Here is a 22,781-nt window from a genome sequence, read left to right on the forward strand (position 1 = left end):
ATTTATAGATAGCAAAAAAAGGTGATTGGAGTAATATTCAGTGAGAGTAAAATGGGTAATTTTGCCAACCGATAATAGTCTAGCATTTACATGAGGCATCTCTCTTGAAATCTTCCTTCCTCACTGTATGGTTAGGATGTTCCGTCTAAACCCTTTGTGCTTTGGTTGCTATGCCTCAAAAAATGAGGATGGTAGTATTGGGTCTGCCTGTCTTAAGGGGTGGTTGCTGAAGAACATGGAACATGTTTGCACACTCATAGTCCAATCAGTCAGTGGTATCTGTAGATGGCTTCCTCTCAGATGTTTCAAGATTTATACTCTCCTCTCTACTTCCCTACATTATTGCCTTAGTGTTCACTGCCATTCTTTTTAGAACGGTTGTAATAACATTGGGGCACCTGGGTGGCTCAGTTGATTAAGTGTCCTACTCTTGATTTCCGCTGGGTCCTGAGATGGAGCCCCACACTGGGGGGAGTGGTCCATGGTCAGCGGGGAGTCTGCTTGTGATTCTCTCCCTCTCCCTCTGCCCCTCCCCCTGCTCACACTTGCTCTCTTTATCTCTAAAATCAATAAATAAAATCTTAAAAAAAAAAACCTGTTACAATAGCATCTCCCATACTTCCCCACTTGCACTGTAAAAGCAGTATTTTTCATTTTAAGAAATGTGGAAATTTTTTTCTAAATTGGAAAGCGTGTCAGAATCTCTTCATTAAAAGACATCTGATTAATCACTTTATTTGATTTCAAGATTTTTTTTCTCCTCTCTCTGATTTCCCTCTGCTAGCCCTATTCTTTACCTCTTCCCTTATCCCATCCCACCAACCAGTCCATCCATTTTACTTCGTTCAGTTCTCAATGAAGCCCTATTGCTTCTTTTAAACTCTTAAATCTTTCCATGGCCTACTACCATCTACCAAAGAAGTTCAAAGATCTAATATATGAGGACCTTCATAGTCTAGACCAGTTCTCTCTAATAGAACTTTCCACGGTGATAGAAGTATTTTATATCTGTTTCCAAATTGGTGGTAGTAACTAGCCACAAGTGGCTATTGAGCACTTAAGATGTGGCTGGTATGACTAAGGATTTTAATTTAGCATTTTAATTTCAAATAATTGTTGTGTAAGTAACCACATGTGGCTCGGAGCTACCATATTGGACAGCAAGGTCTGGACTTTTTCCACCTCTCCAGCTTTATCTTTTCCCTGTGTATTCTTTAGTTTTTGGTCATGCTGAACAAATTTGCTGACTTTTGAAGGAACCATGTTTTTAGTTATTTTCAGCTTTATTGAGATATAATTTACATATAACGCTAAGTTTAAAATGATTTGATATACGTATTAGATTGCAAGATGGTTACTGTATATGTGTATACACTGTATACAGTTTATGTATATGTGTGTGTTGAGGGGTGAGAAACTTGCTTGTATATGCATCTCTTACATCTGCTGTTCTTTTACTTAGAGTGCTCTTTTATTCTTTGCCTCTTGGCACTAACTTAGTCATCTCAAGACTCAATTCCATAAGATTTCATGGGAGGACTCTGATTTTCCCTTGGGAAGGGTTAGGTACACATCTCTGCATTCCCACAGTATTCCATGTATATACTTGTGACCGTTCATTAGAGAACATTGAAATGGTTTCTTCGGATGACCCCTTCTCCCATCAGAATATACTTGCCTTGAAAATGGGAACCATCATCATTGTACCCTCCAAGCATGTTGCCTGTCAAGGACAATAAGAATGCCTTTCTTTGCATAAGCTTGTTTAGATTCCTCTGTGACTTTGGGTTGGGCATATCGTATAACCTTCCTACATCTCTTTGGTAAGTAACCTATAAATTTGTGAAAGGATTAAATGAGAGATTGTTTATGGAAAGTTCTGCCTAGTGTTTCGGGCTCTGAAAACCATTCAGTATGTCAGCAGCTTCTATTCCTGTTGTTATTGTAAATACTCAGTCTTCATTGTTGCTTATAATTTTCCTATTTATCTGTTCTGTATCTGAATATAAAATGTGTTTACCAAGATATTTAAGTATATTCATATAATAAAAAAGAAGTTAGCCAAAGAATTAGAACAAAGGGAAAGTAAAAGCAGGAAAAAGAAAATGAAGCTGGCTTGAAGTTAGGAGAGCCAACTTTCAGCCTACCACTGCTCCCACCCCCACCCAATTTTTTTGGTAGTGTTTATTCACGGTAGCTCACTTGAAACAAGGTATTTTTTTGTCCAACCTTAAAAGATAAAGTGGGAACTAAATGTATAAGAAAGTCACTGAAGTTGCTTTACTGTACACAACCGGTGGCTCCGGTGGCTAGAATGCAATTAAATGATCACGGGGGTGTGTGCCAAAAACTGATGACTGGTTTTGGAATTACTGATTTGAAGGTCTTCTTTCTGATAATAGTTAGCAAGGCCAGTGGTTTAGCCCAGATGTCTTAAGATGTAGATCACAAAACAGTCCCCAGGACATGAGAAGAAAATAGAGTTTATATTTATATGTAGTATTATTTTATTCTTTTAAATTTCTGGGGATTTGTGCATATTTCCTAATGAACACAAAATATTTTTGTTATAAATTAATTAATTTTATAAATTAATGTTATAAATGTTATAAATGTTATAAATATTATAAATATTATAAATGTTATAAATTAATTTTGTTATAAATTAATTAATTTATAAATTAATTAATTATGTATGTTAGAAATGTATCTCAAAATTTTTTTTATTTTAAAAAGTTTCAAGATTAGATTGTTTTTAAATTTCTTCCTCATTTGGCACCAGTTTATCTTTTGTGGTTTCTGGCCCCATTATTTTGCTGGAGGTCCCTTCCTTTGGTCCTGTTTTTCTCTCCCCCCGGAGAGGTTCTTATAGACTCCTTTTACCTAAGGTAATTCTGTCTTTAACGAACTTGAATTTTAACATTTGCTCCTTTTATCCAGAATGGCCTCCTAGTATGTCCTCTTGACAAGTCCTGCTCAGCTCCCAAGACTTCATTCATTGATTGATCTCTTTGGGAAAGTCTTTCTTAACATTTCTAGTCATAGAGTGCACTTCTCATTGGTCCCATAGGCTGTTATACCTACATGCACTGTGCTCATACAATCCTGCTCTGTTCCAAACATAACAGAAAACAAAATTAGTAACTTACAAATTTCTCAGGTGTCTGTATTTTTTACATAAAGTTGATTGCTATGTTTTAAATAGTCTGTAGTGGTGAACATTTTTCAGATGTAATGATTTGAATTTTTAATCTTGGTATATATGTGAAGTTAAATGGTAAAATTAAGCTAGGACCAATAAGGAGGAAGTATTTTGATTTCACTACGGTCAAACACCAAATATGCATATATTATCTTGAAATCCATCTCCAGAGTATCAGAAAACATTCATGTTCATTTTTGTGGAAACATTATTGACCCAAATATAAACAAGGACATTCTTCAAAGGTCTGAAAAATCTTGTGTTTGGGTACTTCACTTATGAAATTATAGTCCCCCCCTTTTTTTTTAATTTCTTATTTCTTATGCTATATTTTTGAACAATGAACACTATAGTGTGTTACCGTCTCTTAACTACATCCCAAGTTCCACAATAGACTACATCATAATTTTTTCTTTCTTGTCCCCTATATTGCTTATGGTGCTTTTTACATTGTCAGGCACAGCATAAGCCACTAGCCTTGTTTTTCTCTTTGTCCATCATAGCACCTGCATATAAGTGGAGCCATTGAACTCTTCCCAAGGACGAGTTCCTAGAAAGAAGAAATCCCTAGAAAGAGGATTTCATGGCAACGTCGTGGGTCATGGTCTTAAATTTAGAGGGCTTTCTTTTATTCACCTTTCTTTATATATATATTTTTCTACCCAGTCCATCGTTCTAGGGAAGTATGGCAGGTGGTCGGCCTGGTATGGTACTCTAGATTTGACTTTAGGCGCCCAAATCATAATGAAGCAAGCAGCTCCCTCTGTGATTGCACGTTACATTCCCTGCTCTCCTGCAGCGCTCATTGTTTTGTTTGGATTCAAAGCATATTTAGCAAGAATAAGACATAATTGTCAGTACAGTTGATTATCAGGACCCGATCATTTAACCGCCTTTATGTTGGTACACTGAATAATGGCTATATTCTTCCACTTGGTCATGCATGTGATACCTTAAGTTTTTTTTAGCAGAGTTGTTTTGCTTTGGTAAAATCTGTGTCTTACTGATCAAGCCATTCCTGTGGTAGGAAATTAGGGTCCTGCCTCTTGACAAGCTCATCAGAAATTAGAGGACTTTAGTCTAAATCTGTGATTGCTGAAATCTCCTCTTTGAGGATGTCTTAGTCCGTTCAGGCTGCTGTATCAAAGTGCTACATATTGAGTGGCTCATAAATAACACACATTTATTTCTCAAAATTCTGGAGGCTGGAATTTTAAGATGACGGTCTAGGGATGTTTGGGTTCTGCTGAAAGCTCTCTGAGCTTATAGACTGGTGACCTCTCACTGTCTGCTCGCATGATGGAAATGGCTAGGGGACTTTGTGAGGCCTCTGTTGTAAGGGTACCAGAGTCCCCTGGACAGTGTATTCTTTATGGTGCTTTGCATTTTAAGTACAGAAGAGGGACTTTTCTCTCTTTTTCATGAGTGTCTGACATCTCCTAGGAGAATTTTGCTTCCCTTTTGCCTTCTGTGAAATAATACAGAATTCTTGATAGGAAGTTCTTGTATCTACTTAGAGGTTCATGAGTCCACAAAGAGAAAAAGCAAAGGGGTGATAGTGTAATCAAACTAAGTTAGGACAATGCCTGCCTGGAGCAGTTAAAAAAAAAAAATTGTGAAGAAAATGCTCATTGTAGAAATGTAAAAACATGGAAGAACTTTAAGAAAGAAACTTGCTCTCATCCTCAACCCAGAGATAGCTAGTGATGCTAGTGATTTTTAAAAGTATCTTGATTAATTCAGGTCTTCTAACTTAGATAATGCTGGAAATTTATATATCCTACCTTTCTACTTCTCAGGCAATTAAATTTTTCCTAAAATATTCTTTTTACTAGTAATATTACATTATATGAATATAACAAAATACTCCCTTGAAGCTTCTGCTTTTTTTTTCCTATTATAGACAGCTCATATGAATAAATGGACTCTGATTTTTTTCTTAGGATTGATTTGCGAAAGTTAAATTACTGGATTAAGGATATGAAAATTATTTTTATAGCTCTGCATAAATATGGCTAACCTAGTCATTTTAAGAAATTATCGCTCACATTTTTTGAACTTCAGGAACATTGGGAGCTCAAGGAGGGCAGGGCATGCTGCTCTGGATCTGCCCAGAGAACCAGAATTGGAGAAATTTTTTAACATACTTGAAACACTTTATACAATAATTGCTAATAAAAGGTCTTTTGAAGATTTTTCAAAGCAACTCTTTTATTAATGTATACACCAGTGGTCCAAGGTAATGACTTTCAAGAGCATTCCAATTGGAAGAGTATAACTGCTGAGACATAGCAAACAGATAAATGCTGATTGTTATGGCTATTTCGTTTGATTTGTTACCTGTTCAGAAACTATGCTGAATTCAGCATTTGGCTTTTGTAGTATCAGAAAATGCAGTATTTAAAATTAGAGAAGTGATTTAAAGTTGGTCTTAAATATATTACGGGAATCTACAGATGGAGAGACCGTATTCTCAATAGTTTAATCTTTCAAATGAGATTTGTTTTTCTGGTTATGTTTATATGTAGTTCTATTTTAATTATTGGATAGACATCATTTTTTGAAGAAAATAATACACTATTTTAAAACTTTACATTAGCTTTGCTCGGTTGCACACTTGACTGATTACATGTAGAATGTATTCTCTATTTGCCTTTAGTGTATGTGAGTGAATGAGTGAAAAATGCTTCCTACAACTGCACAGTTTGGGGGAAAGTGGAAGCATGATGTGCCTTTTTATTGTTCCTTCGGTTTCACTGATTCTAATTATAGAAGCTTACATCACCTTACTTGATGATGAAGGCTTCCCTCTCCTTTGCTTTTTCTTCCTCGATCACTCCCTGAGGAAGGATCATATTTCATAGTGCTTATATGTCCTGCTGGTAGCTTTAACAGGGTTTTCAACAGCATGGTGCTGTCCATTTAGTGGACATAGATGATAGTATGTTGAAGCACACTCTTTCTTACAGAAGAATAGGAGGAGAATGTTGATTACTCCGGCTTCCCTTTTTTTCAGAAAGGCTAAGCAATAGATAGAATGCAGTTTGAAAGGAGGAATTCCTGAGGGGCACCAGTAATTAGAATTAATCGTGTCTGATAACTTAATAAAGAATTCATTTCAGATGTTCAAGTTAAGCAAGGGGTGAGGAAGAGGTGGGAAAGCTTGCTATGATCCTTTATAAGGGCTTGTATGTACCTTTCTGACATTATGGTAAAGGGTCATTCATTCTTCAAAAGGATTAAGATGTTTTTACTATATAAATCAGCACACTTAACAGTTTATATTTTAAAAACCAAATACAACTAAAATAGAGAAACGAGGGGCCTATTTATTTTATTTTGTGGAAGTACATAATTTTTCTCTTGTTGTTTACCTGCTTTTTTTTTTTTTTTTAAAGATTTTATTTATTTATTCGACAGAGATGGAGACAGCCAGTGAGAGAGGGAACACAAGCAGGGGGAGTGGGAGAGGAAGAAGCAGGCTCCCAGCATAGGAGCCTGACGTGGGGCTTGATCCCGTAACGCTGGGATCACGCCCTGAGCCGAAGGCAGACGCTTAACCGCTGTGCCACCCAGGCGCCCCTGTTTACCTGCTTTTAAGTTTGGTTACTCTATGTTGTAATGACAATTTTTCACGGTGCAGATGGGGAATAAACAGTATGACTGTGCCTGAGATTACTATAAATCTGATTTTCGTTATTGTTGGTTGTTTGCTTTTATAATGTCTAGAATGTATATCTAATAACTTTATCCTTGACGACTTTCCCCCCTCCTTTTCAGTGTTGTTGTTCATAAAGTAAAAAGTATATTTATAGTTTGGTGACTATCAGAACCTCATTTTTGGCTTTCTATGCAATATTTCAGACATTTTAGTTTGTATTTTTGTTTAGAGGTAGTTTATACAGTTAACATAAATTTTAATTATTGACTATATAGCCTTTACATTTTTATAAATGTATTTTGTAATGATTTGAAGCTTTGCAAAGGCAACATACATTGATTGCTTTATTTTACGGTAGTGCAGCAGACCTTTCTGAAGTCAAAGATTTCATCATATGTGGTTTAATAACATCATGGCGTTTCATATGCAGGGGAAATGTATTCTTAAATGGCTGTCCTGTGGTGATGGTTCCTAGATAATGTGTAGATCAGGGCACTCTCCCTTGCTGCGATTACTTCATTTGAATTGGGAAGATAATGGAATGAGATCACAATAAAATTGTAAAAATGATAGAAGCGAAAAAGTGTTTATTCACCTAATCATATTTTTAGTTATCTGACAAATTACTGACCTCTTCAAAAGATGTTTATTTCTTCCTTCATTAATTAGGAGGTCATTTTTTTTCTGAAGAAATCATGTGGTCTAGCATATCCTCAGAATGCTGGTGGATTCATAGGCTGCATATAGGATTAGACCCGTGTGTTTCTTTCATGGTATTGTTGCACAGGGGGATTCTGCATGCTCTGTTCACCATACAGTTCCCCAGGATGGCAGCTACTATGAGATGATTGGTAGAACAAGGAAAAGGATGATGTCATCCTCACTTACAGGCCACACTAAAGGAAAAGAGAGTTGTTCCTTTACTGAGTTGGTGTTTACTACAGTAGTTTCTAACATATGGCATTTAGTGGATTGCATTTCACACACAGGGCAGTAGTTTCTTCAAGCAGCTAAGAGATGGCTCTCCCTTGCTCAGCTTGAGGTCCTTCTTTGTGTGCTATCAGCATGATTTATTATAAAAAGGGGGGGAAACGACCATTATGATTTTGTTTTTGATTTGGTTATAATTTATCCTGTTGGTACCATACATGGAAGTAATTATTATCTGCCAATGAAACTGAAATACTCTTGAGTCATGTTGCTAATGTTTATGTATAAAAGGCTTGTCTTAGAAATTTATCTTTAGGAAATGTTGGGCTTCATTTACACAGAGTGCCTGCTATCATTTTTCTGTTTTAAAAAATGAATGATCAAAATTAGATTTTAGTTAATTTATTCTTGAATGCTTAACATAGTGTTGAAACTCCAACGCATTGTAATTTAAAATAATTAAATCGAAAAAATACATTGGTGCTTGAAAATCAACCTGTATATATTTTCCATGTTTTGTGTTTAGAAAGCTAGTCATGCTTATTTTGTATTTTTGAGATTTAATTTTACATATAAATGCAAATTTTTGCACGTAGTCTTTTGAAATTTTTGCCAGAAATACCATGCTTAAGTTTTAGGGAAATCTAAGTTTGTAAGTGAAACTTATTTTGAAACTTATTTTGAAAGCATGACTTGTTTTTTAATTGTAGTTTTATAAGTAACAGCATAATTCAGATTGGCAGCTTAGTATTGTTCAGAAAATGAGTCATACTTTGTCCAGAGGTATTGAAGAACCCCCCTCTTTTTTTGGTGGGGCTAATGACATGATGTTTCTTTGACAGTGGAGTCCTTTATAATAATACTCATCTTTCAGGTAATAATTTCTCCTCCTATGTTGCACATCTCTGGCCCTCAAAATAGTGTTAGGGGAATAAAGCAAAATAGTTGTATTATCTGCTTTGTTCATTGATTGTAACATTCATAATTTTGGGGTCTGGGGATGTACTAAGCATTTTACCTTTGGAAACTGTCATTTTTTGGCCATTGGGAGGCACCATTACAACCTTAGGTGCCAAAACTCTTTATAGGAGTATCTGCAATAGATTCCTTGTGGCAGAAGTATGAAGAGTAAGGGTGGATACTAGAAGAATTGTGTTTTTAGATTGGACAGGATGCGGCAAAATTTAATTTTTTTCTGGAATTTTTATAGAAAAATTACTTTTTAGTCCCAGCTCAATTTCTTAATCAGTTATAATAATTTCCTTCTCTAATTCCTTTTGAGTTACTGGCATCCTGTGTCTTTCTAGGAATTGAGTGTTGGGGCTGCAGGAAAGTACCATATTGCATAGGTCATTCTTCCTCAGAGGAGTTGTTACAGGCTGCAAGTCGGCTGTTGTGCCTGGTGATGTTTTTCAGCTTTCCTTTGCAAAATGAAATTCTATTGTTCCCATTTAAATATACTATTTATGTAAAAATCTTAGGACTACTTTTGATATTTTTAATGTTAGAGTATCCTGAAGGTTATACCTTTTAGAACAGTTATTTGATAAATAGGAAGTTTTGCAAGCAGAAACCCCCTATTAGTAGTGTAAGAAACACATATGTGATATCTGAGAAGGCTGCCTTACGTATTTGTAATGCAAGTATCTTACCAGTGCTAATTATTTTCCCTTGGGAGAATAATAATTTGAATAATAATATTTGGAAATCTAGCTTCCCAAATAAAGCTCTGTATCAGTGCACAGAAATAAAAATCAAGATGGATTTTTAAAATTGAAATAGAGAGGTGCTTTAAGCCAGTTTTTTTCTTATAAAATTTAGCTTGCTGACATGTCTCATGGAAGGGTGTGTGTGTGTGTGTGTGTGTGTTTTCAGTAAATTGCTTTTTGGGCTACATCTGCAGATACAGTAGCCAATTGATCTAATGCAGTTTCTGAAGGCTTTCTATACAGGTGATGTCATCCTTTTAGCTCTATTCTCCTCCCACTCTCTTTCCTTCTTATTAGATATTTCATCTTACTGCAGAGCATGGAATCAATAGGAGCTTCTCCTTAGGGAGCTGCTGTGAAACAGGCAAGGACAGTAGGAATTAAGGCACTAACATATAGTCTTGTTTTAGCAGAAGATGTAGTGTTTTTGTGTCATCATATATAAATTTTCAACCAGAAAAGCCAGACTTAGATCAACATTACTGTCTTACTGATGAATTAGAACAAGAAGCAGTACTGCAGAGCTGTAAATAGTGCATGTAAAAAGAGAAAATTTTAATTTTGGATATTTTCAGGCATTCTCCAGGACAAACCTGTTAGAGCATATATATTTTCTAACTATCATTTGCTTGCTCATCGGTTGATTTTTTTTTTTTTTTAAACCTTGTGTGATTAAGAAGATAAAGAAGAAACTTTCATTTTAAGGATACAGTGTTTGGTTTTGCTCTGATGCAGAAGAATTACTGCAGTGCTTGCTCTACAGAATGAAATAAGTTGAAGAAGAGACAAAGCTGTATTGCAGAAAGGAAAGGTTTCTCAGAATCCAGGAACACAGATTTGGTGCATGTTGCCTTATTTATTTTGATTGATACTGTATTAACTGTGTGTTACCACTGTGCATGTCTGTGCCAGGTGCCTGAGGAAGCATGTGTATGTCTGTATGTACAGAGCCAGAAATGTAAACATCTTGATATACTGTGATTTGCTTTAAAGTGAACGCTGTGATGAAAACTGTTGCAATTATTTAGAACAATACTCTGAGCTACTGAAAGCTCCTGATTTCAGTTTGAAAGGGATTTGGAGAGGCTGCCTTTATATAACACTGCAAATGGCGTATGATTTGTAAAAAGAAACTTAACAGAATTTTGTCAACATACTCATCCGTGTGGCTCTGGTTTGAAAAAGAAACTACCCTTTCCAGCCCAGGAAATGGCTTTTCTTGTTCGCTGTTATGCCAATTGTCTTCAGCCATGGGCCTCCAAAGTAAGTGATGTTTATTATTTTCTTGGAGATGGATATAATCTAGTTATTAAATTTAAATTCTACTTTGAATTGTAAACTAGCTTTATTGTGCTCGTATATTTTCTGAACTTTAAGAATTACAAAGCAATGTAAAAAGCTTAATCTCATGGCCATTTTGTTTTTCAATTTAAAGAAATCTCTAAGGTATCCTGATGTACTTCTAAGAGGATTCGAAAAAAAATACCTTCTTAATAATCTATAGACTTAAAATGTAATGCATTTGAGGTGTGCTGTCTTCAGACTGAATCATTTGGTTATAGCTATTTCTGTACTTATCTGTGAGTATACTCTTTAACTTGACTGTATTGTATTGCCTCCTTAAATGGTTGATGTATTTAGCAGTGTTAGTCTAATCTCTAGTTTATTTTTACACGATTTTATTATACAAAAATTTTAGGAAGACAGAGTAATAACTCTTCGTCAGTGAAGTAATATGAAGGAAATACTTAGTATGAAAAGTATATGAAAAAATTTTTATAATGTTCTTAAGCATTTTAAAAATAGTAGTAAGTGAATCATTAGTAGCTTGAGGCGTTAAGATAGCATCTATTATATGTGTCAGTTTTTTAAAGCAAACACTGACTCACAGAAAAGCAAAATGCTGCACAACAGGACATGCCAGATTTTAGGAACATATACAGTGTAATTTAATAAATTTTATTGTTTATAGTGGTGGTTTATATGGATCTGAAATTTGATGCCACTCAAGTTATCTTTCCTGTTATTTAAATTTCAAAACAAAACCAGAGAAGTGTGAATTTTTAGTTTTGTTTTATAAAACTAAATGTTTTAGTAAGCACTTTAATTGTAACATTGGCTATGTCAAGATTTCTTTACAGTTCTGTTGAATAGAGACAGGCACAATAGAGGCATTTCCTAGGATGAAATCATGTCTTTGTTTAAAGGTTGTCCTACTGATGGTGACTAAGGGAGAAATACTGGGATAGCATCGTAGCATACTGTTTTACCTGAAAGATAGCTCACTGCATATCTTTCTTAAATGCAGCTTCTGGAACGACATTTAAATTCCATTTCGCAAACAATTGATTGAAATGTAAAGAGATGGAAAGAAACATAGGTATATGCTTCATTTGTACTATCTGGTAAGGCATGAGTGGCCTCCGTAGTACAAATGCCACCTGTGGGGCCCACGCTTTGCTGATGCTTGATGGTGACACTACTAAGATTTAAAACCTGTGGAAGGGAAATGGATGAGACCAAGTGAAAAAGCTTTAAAGAAAGACAAGAATGAGATATAAGGGTGGTTGTTTAGAATACCAACAAAAAAATAGCCTTTGGTAGTATTGGTAACCAGCTTTTGATTTAAGATTTAACAAGTTTAGAAGAGCCAAGGGGGATTTTAAAAATCAGATTCTAAGGTTTGATTAAATGCCAGCAAATACTATCTGAGCAGGATTTTGCTATTGGTACTTGACTATGTAAATTAACTTAGTGAAAGAGTATGGCTTCTTTTCCCCCTCCCCCATCTCTCATGTTACTACTGATGAAATTTTAACTCTGGATTGTGACTGCAAACACATTAAACCTGTGATTAATTTTTCAAACTTGGTTCTTTCGGTTTTCCAATACATTTTACTGATTTTATTTATTCATGTATTTTGCCCACGCTACTACTTGGATTTCATTACTTCTGAATTTATTTTCTTGACAGAATAAGTGTAAGTAGTTCTAGAAGCCAGAGTAAGTAAGGGGTGAGGGGATTATATGAACTTTAGGTCCTTGTATGTTCAAAATGCTTTACTTTATATTTACTTTTAAAATAATTGTTTAGTTGTATATAAAATAATAAATCTAGAGTCTTTTCCTTTTAGCACTTTGAAAAAGTTAATGTGCTGTCTCTTGCATCCAGTGTTGGTGATGAGAAGTCTTGGCTCCTTAGAATTCTTAGTCCTTTGTTAAGTAATCTGTTTTTCTTGTTGTCAGTCATTAGTTGTGTTTTGTTTTGTTTGGGTTTTTCTTTTTATCCTTGATGCCATGAGGTTTTACTATGGGTTATCTAGTTTTTTGTTTTGTTTTCTTAATACTTGCAAGTCTCTCTCAAGCTGAAGATCCCCATTGGTGTTCAGTTAGGGAAATTTATTTTTTGAAAATTGCAACTCTTTTTTTACTGCTCCAGATGTTGGAACTCTGAATCTGTCCATATTATCTCTAAACATTTGTTTTGAACTTTATTTTCACTCCATGCATTTCCAGTTTGATCTTCTAGCTCACTGATTCTCCATTTGTGACCAGTTGCCGTTCTGCTCTTCATCTTCTAAATTTCTAAATCATTGTATTAAATGATGTAGGAGAGATATTAGGGTTCGAAGCCAACGGCCAAGAAAGAATTCTTGAGATGTCTTTGTTGCAAAAAGGTGGTTTTATTAAAGCAGGGGGACAGGACCCATGGGCAGAAGGAGCTGCACTGGGGTCATGAAGAGTGACCCATTATATACTTTCAAGTTGGGGGCGGGGGTAGGAATAATGTAAGTTTCTAAGGACTTCTGGAAGCAAGGTTTCCAGGACCTTGCAGGGGCTAGCTGTTGTTGGGAAAAGGTCATTTCTTACTGTCTAATAAAATCTTAGTCATGAGACTTTTCAGATGTGTATCAGTGGGCCATGTGCTTGTGGGGACTGGGGGGGATTGCCAGCATGTATCTTGGGTTTAGAGATAAAGGAAAATTTTAAAGGAATTTTTGTATGTTCAAGTAGACTTACAGGATGGGGGGTGGGGTTGGGCTATGATTGCTTTTTGCCCTTAGCAAAGTGTCAACATCGAGGCAGTTGAGTCCCTAGAGGAATGTTACTCTTTACTCTGCCTGTTTCAAGGACTTGTCAATGGGCTGTACATAGTAAGGAAATATAATAAATTCTCTTATGCCTTTGTTTCCCACATCATTAATCATTTCTGAAATCTCAAGTGATGCTTTTTCACAGCCACTCTTGTTTAATAACTTGTTTTCATGGATGGCATTCGTTTCCCTCATTGTCTGCTTAGCTCTTTCTTCACATTTAAAGTCTTCTCTTAGTTGAGTGTGTTTGGATGTTTTCTCAGGAGGTTGATACTCCTCGAGTGATTGAGACCTCACCTTCCTGGTCTATTCAAGTTGCTTACCCAGAGTGACTGTTTACTGGGTGGAAGAGGCATCACCACTTTGGCTTCTATTTGCCTTCTTTTAGGTGCTCCTTTGGTCACTGATCAAGGAAGTGTGTCCATTTTCATTTTTACACACAGCTAAATCTGCAGGTCATTTTCAGGCTCTTACTTTACCTGTCTGTGGCATTTGACACAGTTGACCACTCCCTCCTGGGAGACTTTATTCAGACTAAAAGTCAGAGTCTTAGCTGTGATGTACTAGACAGTGAGGGACTCTTCTCCCATTATCTTCTGCTACACTCATCCTCATTCATTGTAGTGACTCTGGTTTCCTGCACTCTTAAACTGATTTCTGGACTTTTAATAAACCTGTTAAGTGCAAATATTGATTGAAAGCTGCTCTTTGGTTTTAAAAATGTTACAGTGAGGAGATACATGTGTCAGTTTCCCTCCAACCCTCATCTTCTAGTAAAAATAATTAAGAATGCATGCTTCCCCTGTAGTTCCATTTGCCTCACGCAAAGTGCTAGTGTAATATACCTGAGGCTACTGTGGTTATATACAGCTATTTCCTTCAGGACTTTTGAGGCATTTTAGATTATCTTCATAAAACAGGCTCTAAATATTTTTGGGCCCCAGAATCTCTTTTCTTTTCTTTTTTAAAGATTAAATTCATTTATTTGACAGAGGGAGCACAAACAGGGGAGCAGGAGAAGGAGGAGGCTCCCCGTTGAGCAGGGAGCCAGATGCAGGGCTCGATCCCAGGATCCTGGGATCATGACCTGAGCCAAAGGCAGATGCTTAACCAACTGATCCACACCCAGGAGCCCCTCAGAATCTATTTTCAATTCTGTCTCTTTGTCGGATGATACTTCAGTGACATGTCACTCTGTCTAGTCCTAGGAGCTCCTTTATAAATCTGCTTTTAATTTCATAAGGCCTCTGTCTTCTTGTGCTTTGACTGCTGTTTCCTGTATTCCATATGTATGATTGTCTTCCATTTCATCTTATATGATGCTACAGTAATATTTTTAAAAAGCAGATCTCTTCCAGTCTTTTTCTTGCTTTAAGCTTTTTAAGTAGCTTTTTTCTAATACAGGAAATCTAAATCAGCCAAGAATACTACTTCTGGTCCTTTGTCTCCTCTATCCCCCTGTATACATCCCTATCTAAGTTTCACTGGTTTGCTTACTGTTTCTTGATTGCGTATTACTCATTCAAGTTTATACACACGCACACACACACACACACACACACACACACACGAGTGAAAACACAGAAGTACTTCCCACTCCCCCCCTTTTTTTTTTTTTGAGAGGGAGAGTTGGGAGGGACAGAGGGAGAGGGAAAGAGAGAATCTCAAGCAGGCTCCATGCCCAGCACAGAGCCCAACGTGGGGCTCGATCTCAGGACCCTGAGACCATGACTTGAGCCAAAATCAAGAGTCAGATGCTTAACTGACTGAGCCACCCAGGCGCCCTGAAGTACTTCGCTTTCCATTCATTTTTCAACTTTCCACAAAGGCTCTTATGTTGGGAGTTTTTGTTATCTAATTTATATCGGTTTCTACTCCATTTCCAATGGTTATAGGTTAAGTGCTTATTCTCAGCTCTACTTTATATATTAGGTATATTAGTACTTAACAGGTTCTCATAAGGCATTCTTAGAAATAATAGAAGAATGTTTTCTCCATACAGAAATAAAACATTTCAGCTGGATATTGCAGATCACACTGAAACTGCTTTTGGACTACCAGCCTTGTTATTTCTCTTTCACTAGAGAGTACTGCTCTTGATTGCGTGGTACATATTCCTCCAAATCTTTTCTCCCAAACTTAGATGAATATGTACCCAGAAAACATGTAATGATGTTTTTATGCTTTTAAAAAAAAATGAGTCTTATATTTATCATGGAAGTTACTTTTTTAGTCAGCACAGCTAGGAGACCTATTCAAGTTTGATTATACAGATTTGCTTCATACCTTTAACTGTTGCGCAGTATTCCATAATAGGCTATAACAATTAGACGTTCTCCTTGTGGCGATTATTTTTATTTAATTTAAACTATTGCACTTTGTTTGTAATGAATGTTCTTCTATATTCCTCCTTGCACACCCGTATGCTTTTTTAGGACCCATACCCAAAGAGGAACTGTTGAGTCATAGGTTTATGTATTTTAAATGTAATAAATCTTAATGTTTGCTCTCCAGAGTGGCTACTCCCCAAATCACTCTCTGCAGTGGCTGTACCAATTCATAACTCCCATTAGCAATTTATGAGAATATTGTTTTCCTCCATAGCGTTGCCCATATTTTGTATTATCAGGCTTTCTTTTTGCCAATCCAATGAAGTTATTTGTTTAAATTTTTATTTCCCTGATGTTGCTGGCAAGATGAAGCAATCTTTTCCAGCAGCTCTCTTCTCCTGCTGCTGTGATTTAAGTGGCCCTGTGTTGCAATGGCAGAGCCAGAAGACCAAAGCAGTATCTGAGTTTGCATGTAAAGAAGTTGCCCCGGAGTGTTGCCTGGACCTGCAGAGAACTTTGAGTCAGAAAAATAGACACTTGGATGGTTAAGTCCGCCTAGGACCTACGGCAGCTAGCTCTCAGGTCATTGCCCTTCCCAAAAACCTGTAGTAGCTCTCTATTACCTATAGAATTCAAAATCAAAATACTTTGCTTGACATTCAAGATTATGTTCTACCTCTAGCTCTTCTTAATCATCTCTTTCCCTTTATATGTGTACAGAGTGTTCAAAAAACTATGTACTTTTTCATAATTGTGTCTGTATTCAAGCTGTTAGCTAAGGAACCTTTCCACCCCCCAAATAGAACTTTGACACTGGTACTCATGGACATGCGAGCTCCAGCTGAGCTCAGAAGTTTGGGTATAGGAAATGGATAAAGTGACTGTGGAAAATAGGAAAGTTTGCCAGACCTGGTAGGCTGGAAGGATGATGAGGTAAGTGAATTGACATGGCTCATGGAAGGTAAGCTAATAAGTCCCCGCTGAGGTTAGGAAGAAAAGGAAAGGGGCAGATAAGCTGAGAGACAGCACAGAAGGTTTAAGAAATCAAGGATTCCTATTGGAGGAAAACGTTCTCCTTTCTGCCTCTTTTCTTATAAAGAAAAGGAACTGTTGGGTGTTAGGAACTCAAAATTTAATATCAGGAAACAACTTAGGAAGAGCAACTGATCTATAGTCAGGCTGCATGGATTTTAAATCTGGTTTCCCTGCTTCCTAGCTATGTGACTTCGGGCAACCTGTGTAACTTCTCTGGGCTTTGGTTTCCTAATGTGTAAGTTGGGTATAATAGTAGCATCTATCTTGTCTGGTTGATAATTAAATGAGATAATCTATGTAAAAAGTATGTAGAAGGATATATTTGTGAGCTCACATATCTGGTACATGCAGTGAGCACTCAAACATTAGCTGTAGTTACTATCATTATTCTCATCACATGAAGAGGTTGAGCGGATTCCTATATGTCGACCTAAGTTTCCTTCATGAGGTAGAAAGGAGATGCTGTATACTTGTAAATATCTGTCTACTCTTCACTGTTAGACTGCAGTCCTTGAAGGTGGAACCCATCTGTTTTCCTCTTTATGTTACCAGCAGAGCTCCTGGTACAAAGCAGAGTGTGGCAGAGAATACTAGAATCAGATAGTTCTGGGTTTTAATTCCAACTCCACTAGTTACTCGAGTGAGAGATCTGTGGCTCGCAGCTTAATTTTATTGCCTCAGTTCCTCATTAGTAAAGTAGAGATAATCTTGTCTTTTAGGGTCTAGTGAGGATGAAGATTGCTTGTATCATTACCCACCCAGTTTGCAGACTTACTCTTCTTTCGGGTTTGGTTTATTGTGTTACTTTGATGGATAACCTCTTTCTCCATGGTGTTAACCTCTGTGGGAATCTTGGGAGTATGGGTTATCTCCCACTCCTGACACCTCAGCCAAACATCTGACCTTTTAAAACTATTTCAAGTCTTTGTCTTTTCATCTACTTCACTCCTAGATGAATGAATTCCTGGATGAATTGTGTCTAAACAACAGAAACTAAGTAAGAGGAAGATCTCTGAACTGAGACATGCTCCCATCACTGTTTCTGTATTATTGTAACCACTTATAGATACCTCATTGATTTTTCTGCCTTTTTAAAAATTTATTTATTTAAGAGAGAACATGGGGGTGAGGGGCACAGGGAGAGGGAGAGGGAGTCTCAAGCAGGCTCCGAGCTGAGCACAGAGCCCGACACCAAGCTCGATCTCATAACCCTGAGATCACAACCTGACCTAAAACCAAAAATCGGGCAGTTAACCAGCTGCGGCACCCAGGCACCCCTTTCTGTCTTCTTAAATATACAAGATATAATACAGCCTCTTAGCATAAGTTTAGCTTATCCCACAGGTTTCGATACATGGCATTTTGATTTTTATTCTGAGTATTTTGTAATTTGCAGTGTGCCTTAATTGACCTTTGCGCTATTTAGGTTTGTTTAATAATTTCCGGGTACATGATAATTTTCTAGTTATCTTTCTGTTACTTATTTCTACCTTGTTTGCTTTGTGATCATGGGATATTCTCTGTATGTTTCCATTCTTTTGAAACTTGCTCACGCCTTGCCTCATTGTAAATTTTAAAAATTGTTTTTATGTGTACCCTAAAAGAATTCTGAAGTTTTTGGTTGCGTTATTCTATGTTCATGCACTTTAGGTCAGTTTTGGTGCAATTTTTCCTATCATCTCTATCATTACAGATTTTTTATTTGCTTATTCTGTCACTGGGAAATGTGTGGTGTAATTTGACAGCATGATTGTGGATTCATCTAGTTCTTCTGTTGTTGCCATTTTTTGCCTTATATATTTAGAGGGTGTGTGGTTAGGTACATATTTATTTAGTGTTGAACCTTTTATTATAAAAATGTCCCCTTTTGTCTCTAAGGCTTTTCCCTCAAGGTCTACTTCATCTGAAATACAACTACATAATCTTCTTTTGGTTTGTTTGCATGCTGTATATTTTTCCATCCTTTTATTTAATGTTTTCCCCTGTGGAAGCTTCATAGTTATACACAGTTTTACTCTTCTTAAATCAGAGATTACAGCAATGTATGCTTCATCTGTGAAGTCTGTTTCTGCAGTTTCATGGACATTGGAAAGAACTTAAAGTACTTTAACAACTTCATTTACTCTTCTCCAGACTTAATTCTGTTGTTGTAATGTATTCTAATTCTCTATATGTGTTGGGCCATTAATGTTCATACCTTATGTAGTCAGTATTCACATAGATTTACCCACACATTTCCTGTTTTCATCGGTTTTCCTTTTCTGCATCTAGAAGCTTCCATTTGGAATTGTTTTCTTTCTCCCATTGGATTTCCTCTTTGTAGGTCTGCAGGAGAGTATTTGTCTTCATTTTTATTTTTCTGAAAATGTCTTTATTTTGCCTTTTTTCGAGGACTCTTGCTGGGTACAGAATTTTAGCTCTTGGAGATACCACTCCATTCTCTTCTACTTTTCAAATTTCTATTGAGAATTCAGCTATCATTTTAATTTTGCTCTTGTCCAAGTACTCTCTTTTTTTTTCCCCTGACTGCTGTTAAGACTTCTCTTTATCTATTTTTCTTCCCTACTAGTTTCACCTTAGTTTACATAGGTATGGTTTTGTCATTTATCTTGTTGGTCATTCTTAAAGCTGCTTGATCTGTGACTTTGTATTTTTTTGTCAGTTTGGAAAAATGCTCAGCCATTTATATTCCATGCCTTGGTCTTTTTTTTCACTATGACTCTTAATTATTCAAATGTTACCGTCTCACTGTATCTCCTGTGGTCTTTGTGCCTTATCTCCCAGATTCATTCTTTTTTACTTTGAGGCTTCATTCTGGATATTTTTTCAGGCCAATCTTTACTAATTTTCTTCTTAGCTCTGTCAAATCTATTGAGTCCCTGTTTAACTTTTTAATTTCCTTAACTTTTCAGTTCTAGAATTTTCATTTTATTGTTAATTATTCTTTGCTACAATTCTTAGGTTTTTTCTCTGTAGAGTTGACTCTTGAACAACACAGTGGTTAGGGCCACTGACTCCCTGTGCAGTCAAAAATCCATTTGTAACTTTTAAGTTCACAAAAACTTAAGTACTAAGAGCCTGTTGACTGGAAGCCTTACCAATAATATAGTCAGTTAAGACATATTTTGTAAAATATAAAAAATAGATATATTTCATATGTTATATGTATCATATACTGTGTTATTACAATAAAGTAAGCTAGAGAAAAGAAAACGTTATGAAAAAAATCTAAGGAAAATATATTTAAACTAGTGTAGTGTATTGAAAAAGAATCCACATGTAACTTGACCCATGCATAAGTGGAGCCATAGAAGTCAAACCTGTGTTTTTCAAGGTTCAGTTGTCTGTGTCATGTATTGCTCTATTGGAAAACATGTGGCCAGTGAGCTGTATGACCTGTGAGCTAAGAATGATTTTTACATTTTTGAAGGGTTGTTAAAAAAAAAAAAAGTCAAAAGTATCCACAGAGATTGTATGTCACCTGCACAAGTGTCAAATATATGTTCTTTTGTCCTCTAGAGAAAATGTTTGCCTACCCTGGCTATATATATACATATATTAAAAACAGTCATTTTACAATATGATTATTCTGTTTATTATTTCTCTAGTTTTCATCAGTGCTATCTTGTCTTCTCACGTGCCTGATTTTATTTGAGCAATGGTTGTTGTATATGCAAAATATTTTATGTGACAGAGAGACAGCCAGCGAGAGAGGGAACACATCAGGGGGGTGGGAGAGGAAGAAGCAGGCTCCCAGTGGAGGAGCCCGATGTGGGACTCCATCCTGGAACGCCGGGATCACGCCCTGAGCCGAAGGCAGATGCTTAACGACTGCGCTACCCAGGCGCCCGTATGCAAAATATTTTAAATAATTTGAGACCTAGTATGATTTTTTTCCTATAGTAAAGATTCCTGTTTGCTTCCATTAGTTGACTGGAAGCACTAATATCCCTGTATAACCTTAATACAACATCAAGGATTTAGATGATTCCAAAATGGGCATCAATTTACTTTTGGATTACATTCATTCCTAGAGTATAATGTTCTTTCCAGACTCCCAGTCCAAAGGATGGCCTTTCCATGCTAGGCCTTGTAATATAACTTTTGTCTCTTTAACCAGTGACTATTGAAGTGCTTCTGAGTCTCTTCATCTCCCTCTAAGAATCAGCAAAACCTCACAGGCCAGATTATGTGTGTATATTCCAGCTTTTCTGTTTATCTTAGTTATAGAATTTATCTGAGTTGGATAACCCACCATTATTGACAGGTGAATGTATGATGTCATTTCTGTGTGTAGTGTTTGTTTGTTTTCAGGGAGGGTGAGGGGCAGAGGGAGAGAGAATCTTAAGCCGACTCCCTGCTGAGCGTGGAGCCTGACGCAGGGCTCGTTCTCGTGACCCTGAGATCATGACCTGAGCTGAAATCATGAGTCAGATGCTTAACTGTCGTTTTTATAATTATAGTGACTATTCTTAATAGAATTCAGACTTGTCCATTTTTCCTTTAGGGTTTATTTAGTTTTTACTACTATGCATCTTTCTTTAATATTTTACTGCACTAAAGCAATAAGAACCTCTGTCTTAAAAAGTAAATACATTTCTCTTAATGTTCCTGCATAGCAGCTTGCAGAGAAATTATTTGGAAAATATATCACCATGCTTCCTGTTTAAAACTTTCTCTCACTAATCTGGAACACAGTTGTTTGTTTCTTACTTTAATTCTTAGAGCATTGACTTTTGTGAGGTTTTTTGTTATTGTTCCGGTTTGTTTTTGGTATGAAAGATATATTATACAACCTGCATCCCTATAAAAGTGTGACCATACTAAAGATGAAGTGATAGTATCATTTCCTTCTTGTGTGTCTCTTGTATCCCTGCACCTAGCATAGACATTAATTAAATCAGCATAATTACTAACAAATTTTTTAGAAGCCAGCTACAAATTGCTGCAATATCATGTGAAAAGAGGTCCATAAAATTTTTGAAATTTGGAGTGCCATCAGCTGGGTTTCCCCCCCCCCCAAGTCTTGCTACCAGGTGTTATACTTTCTTCTTCTTCTTTTTTTTTTCCATATCAATAACCATTTGGTGTTGGGGTGTGTGTGTAATGCATTCTGAACACTTGAAGGTGGCAATAGCTGATAGTTTTATTTGGAGAAAAAGGAGGGGCCAAGTGTTTCCTCTGAAATACTATTACCAATGGTAATGTCCTCCGAAATCTACACAATGGGACTCCACTCTAGACTTGATTAACGGTGTCAGAGTACTAATTTGGTTCTTACCATTTTCTAAGATTTTTCCTAAAAGTGGAAGATTTAGGTTAGAAATGAGGTTACACAGTAATGTACATAAAACAAGTATTTGTTACAGAAGAACTCATTTTTTTATTTAAAAAAATTATTTTAAGTATTTTAATTCCAGTATAGTTATCGTACACCTAATATAGTGATTCAGTAATTCTGTACATTCCTCAACAACGCTTATAAAGGTAAAGTTTGATGTTTAAAATACCTTAAATTATTTTTCTTCTTCAGCTTCCGGCCGATCTTACCAAGATGCACATCACAGACAACCCTCATCCACAGGTGACTCATGTGTCTTCTAGTCAGTCCGGTTGTAGCATCGCAAGTGACTCTGGGAGCAGCAGTTTATCTGATATCTATCAGGTAATATCTTAGGAGTTTGTGTGCTGTGCCTGTGGCTTTGTTATTCTGCCAGATAACCTGTGCTTGTGCTTTAGGTGGTCACGTCTCTTTTAATTTAAGGGTATGAAATTCAGGCAGAATGTCTTTGGGAAAATACACTTTATTTATTGTTTCAA

At 36.4% G+C, this 22,781-nt stretch overlaps 1 protein-coding gene across 6 annotated transcripts in view; it reads left to right on the forward strand.

Moving 5' to 3' along the window:
* The window catches only part of RAPGEF6 (Rap guanine nucleotide exchange factor 6), a 177,572-nt gene that overhangs the window by 68,340 nt on the left and 86,451 nt on the right, over positions 1-22,781 (forward strand). For all 6 annotated transcript variants that reach the window (XM_045794772.2, XM_045794775.2, XM_045794773.2 and 3 more), the window contains one exon: positions 22,495-22,626. In XM_045794772.2, coding sequence (XP_045650728.1) covers positions 22,495-22,626 — 132 coding nt within the window. The remainder of the gene's footprint in view (positions 1-22,494; positions 22,627-22,781) is intronic.

This window comes from Ursus americanus, chromosome 5, assembly GCF_024610735.1.
Source record: "Ursus americanus isolate L20-20 chromosome 5, mUrsAme1.1.p, whole genome shotgun sequence".
NCBI classification, from domain to species: Eukaryota; Metazoa; Chordata; class Mammalia; order Carnivora; family Ursidae; genus Ursus; species Ursus americanus.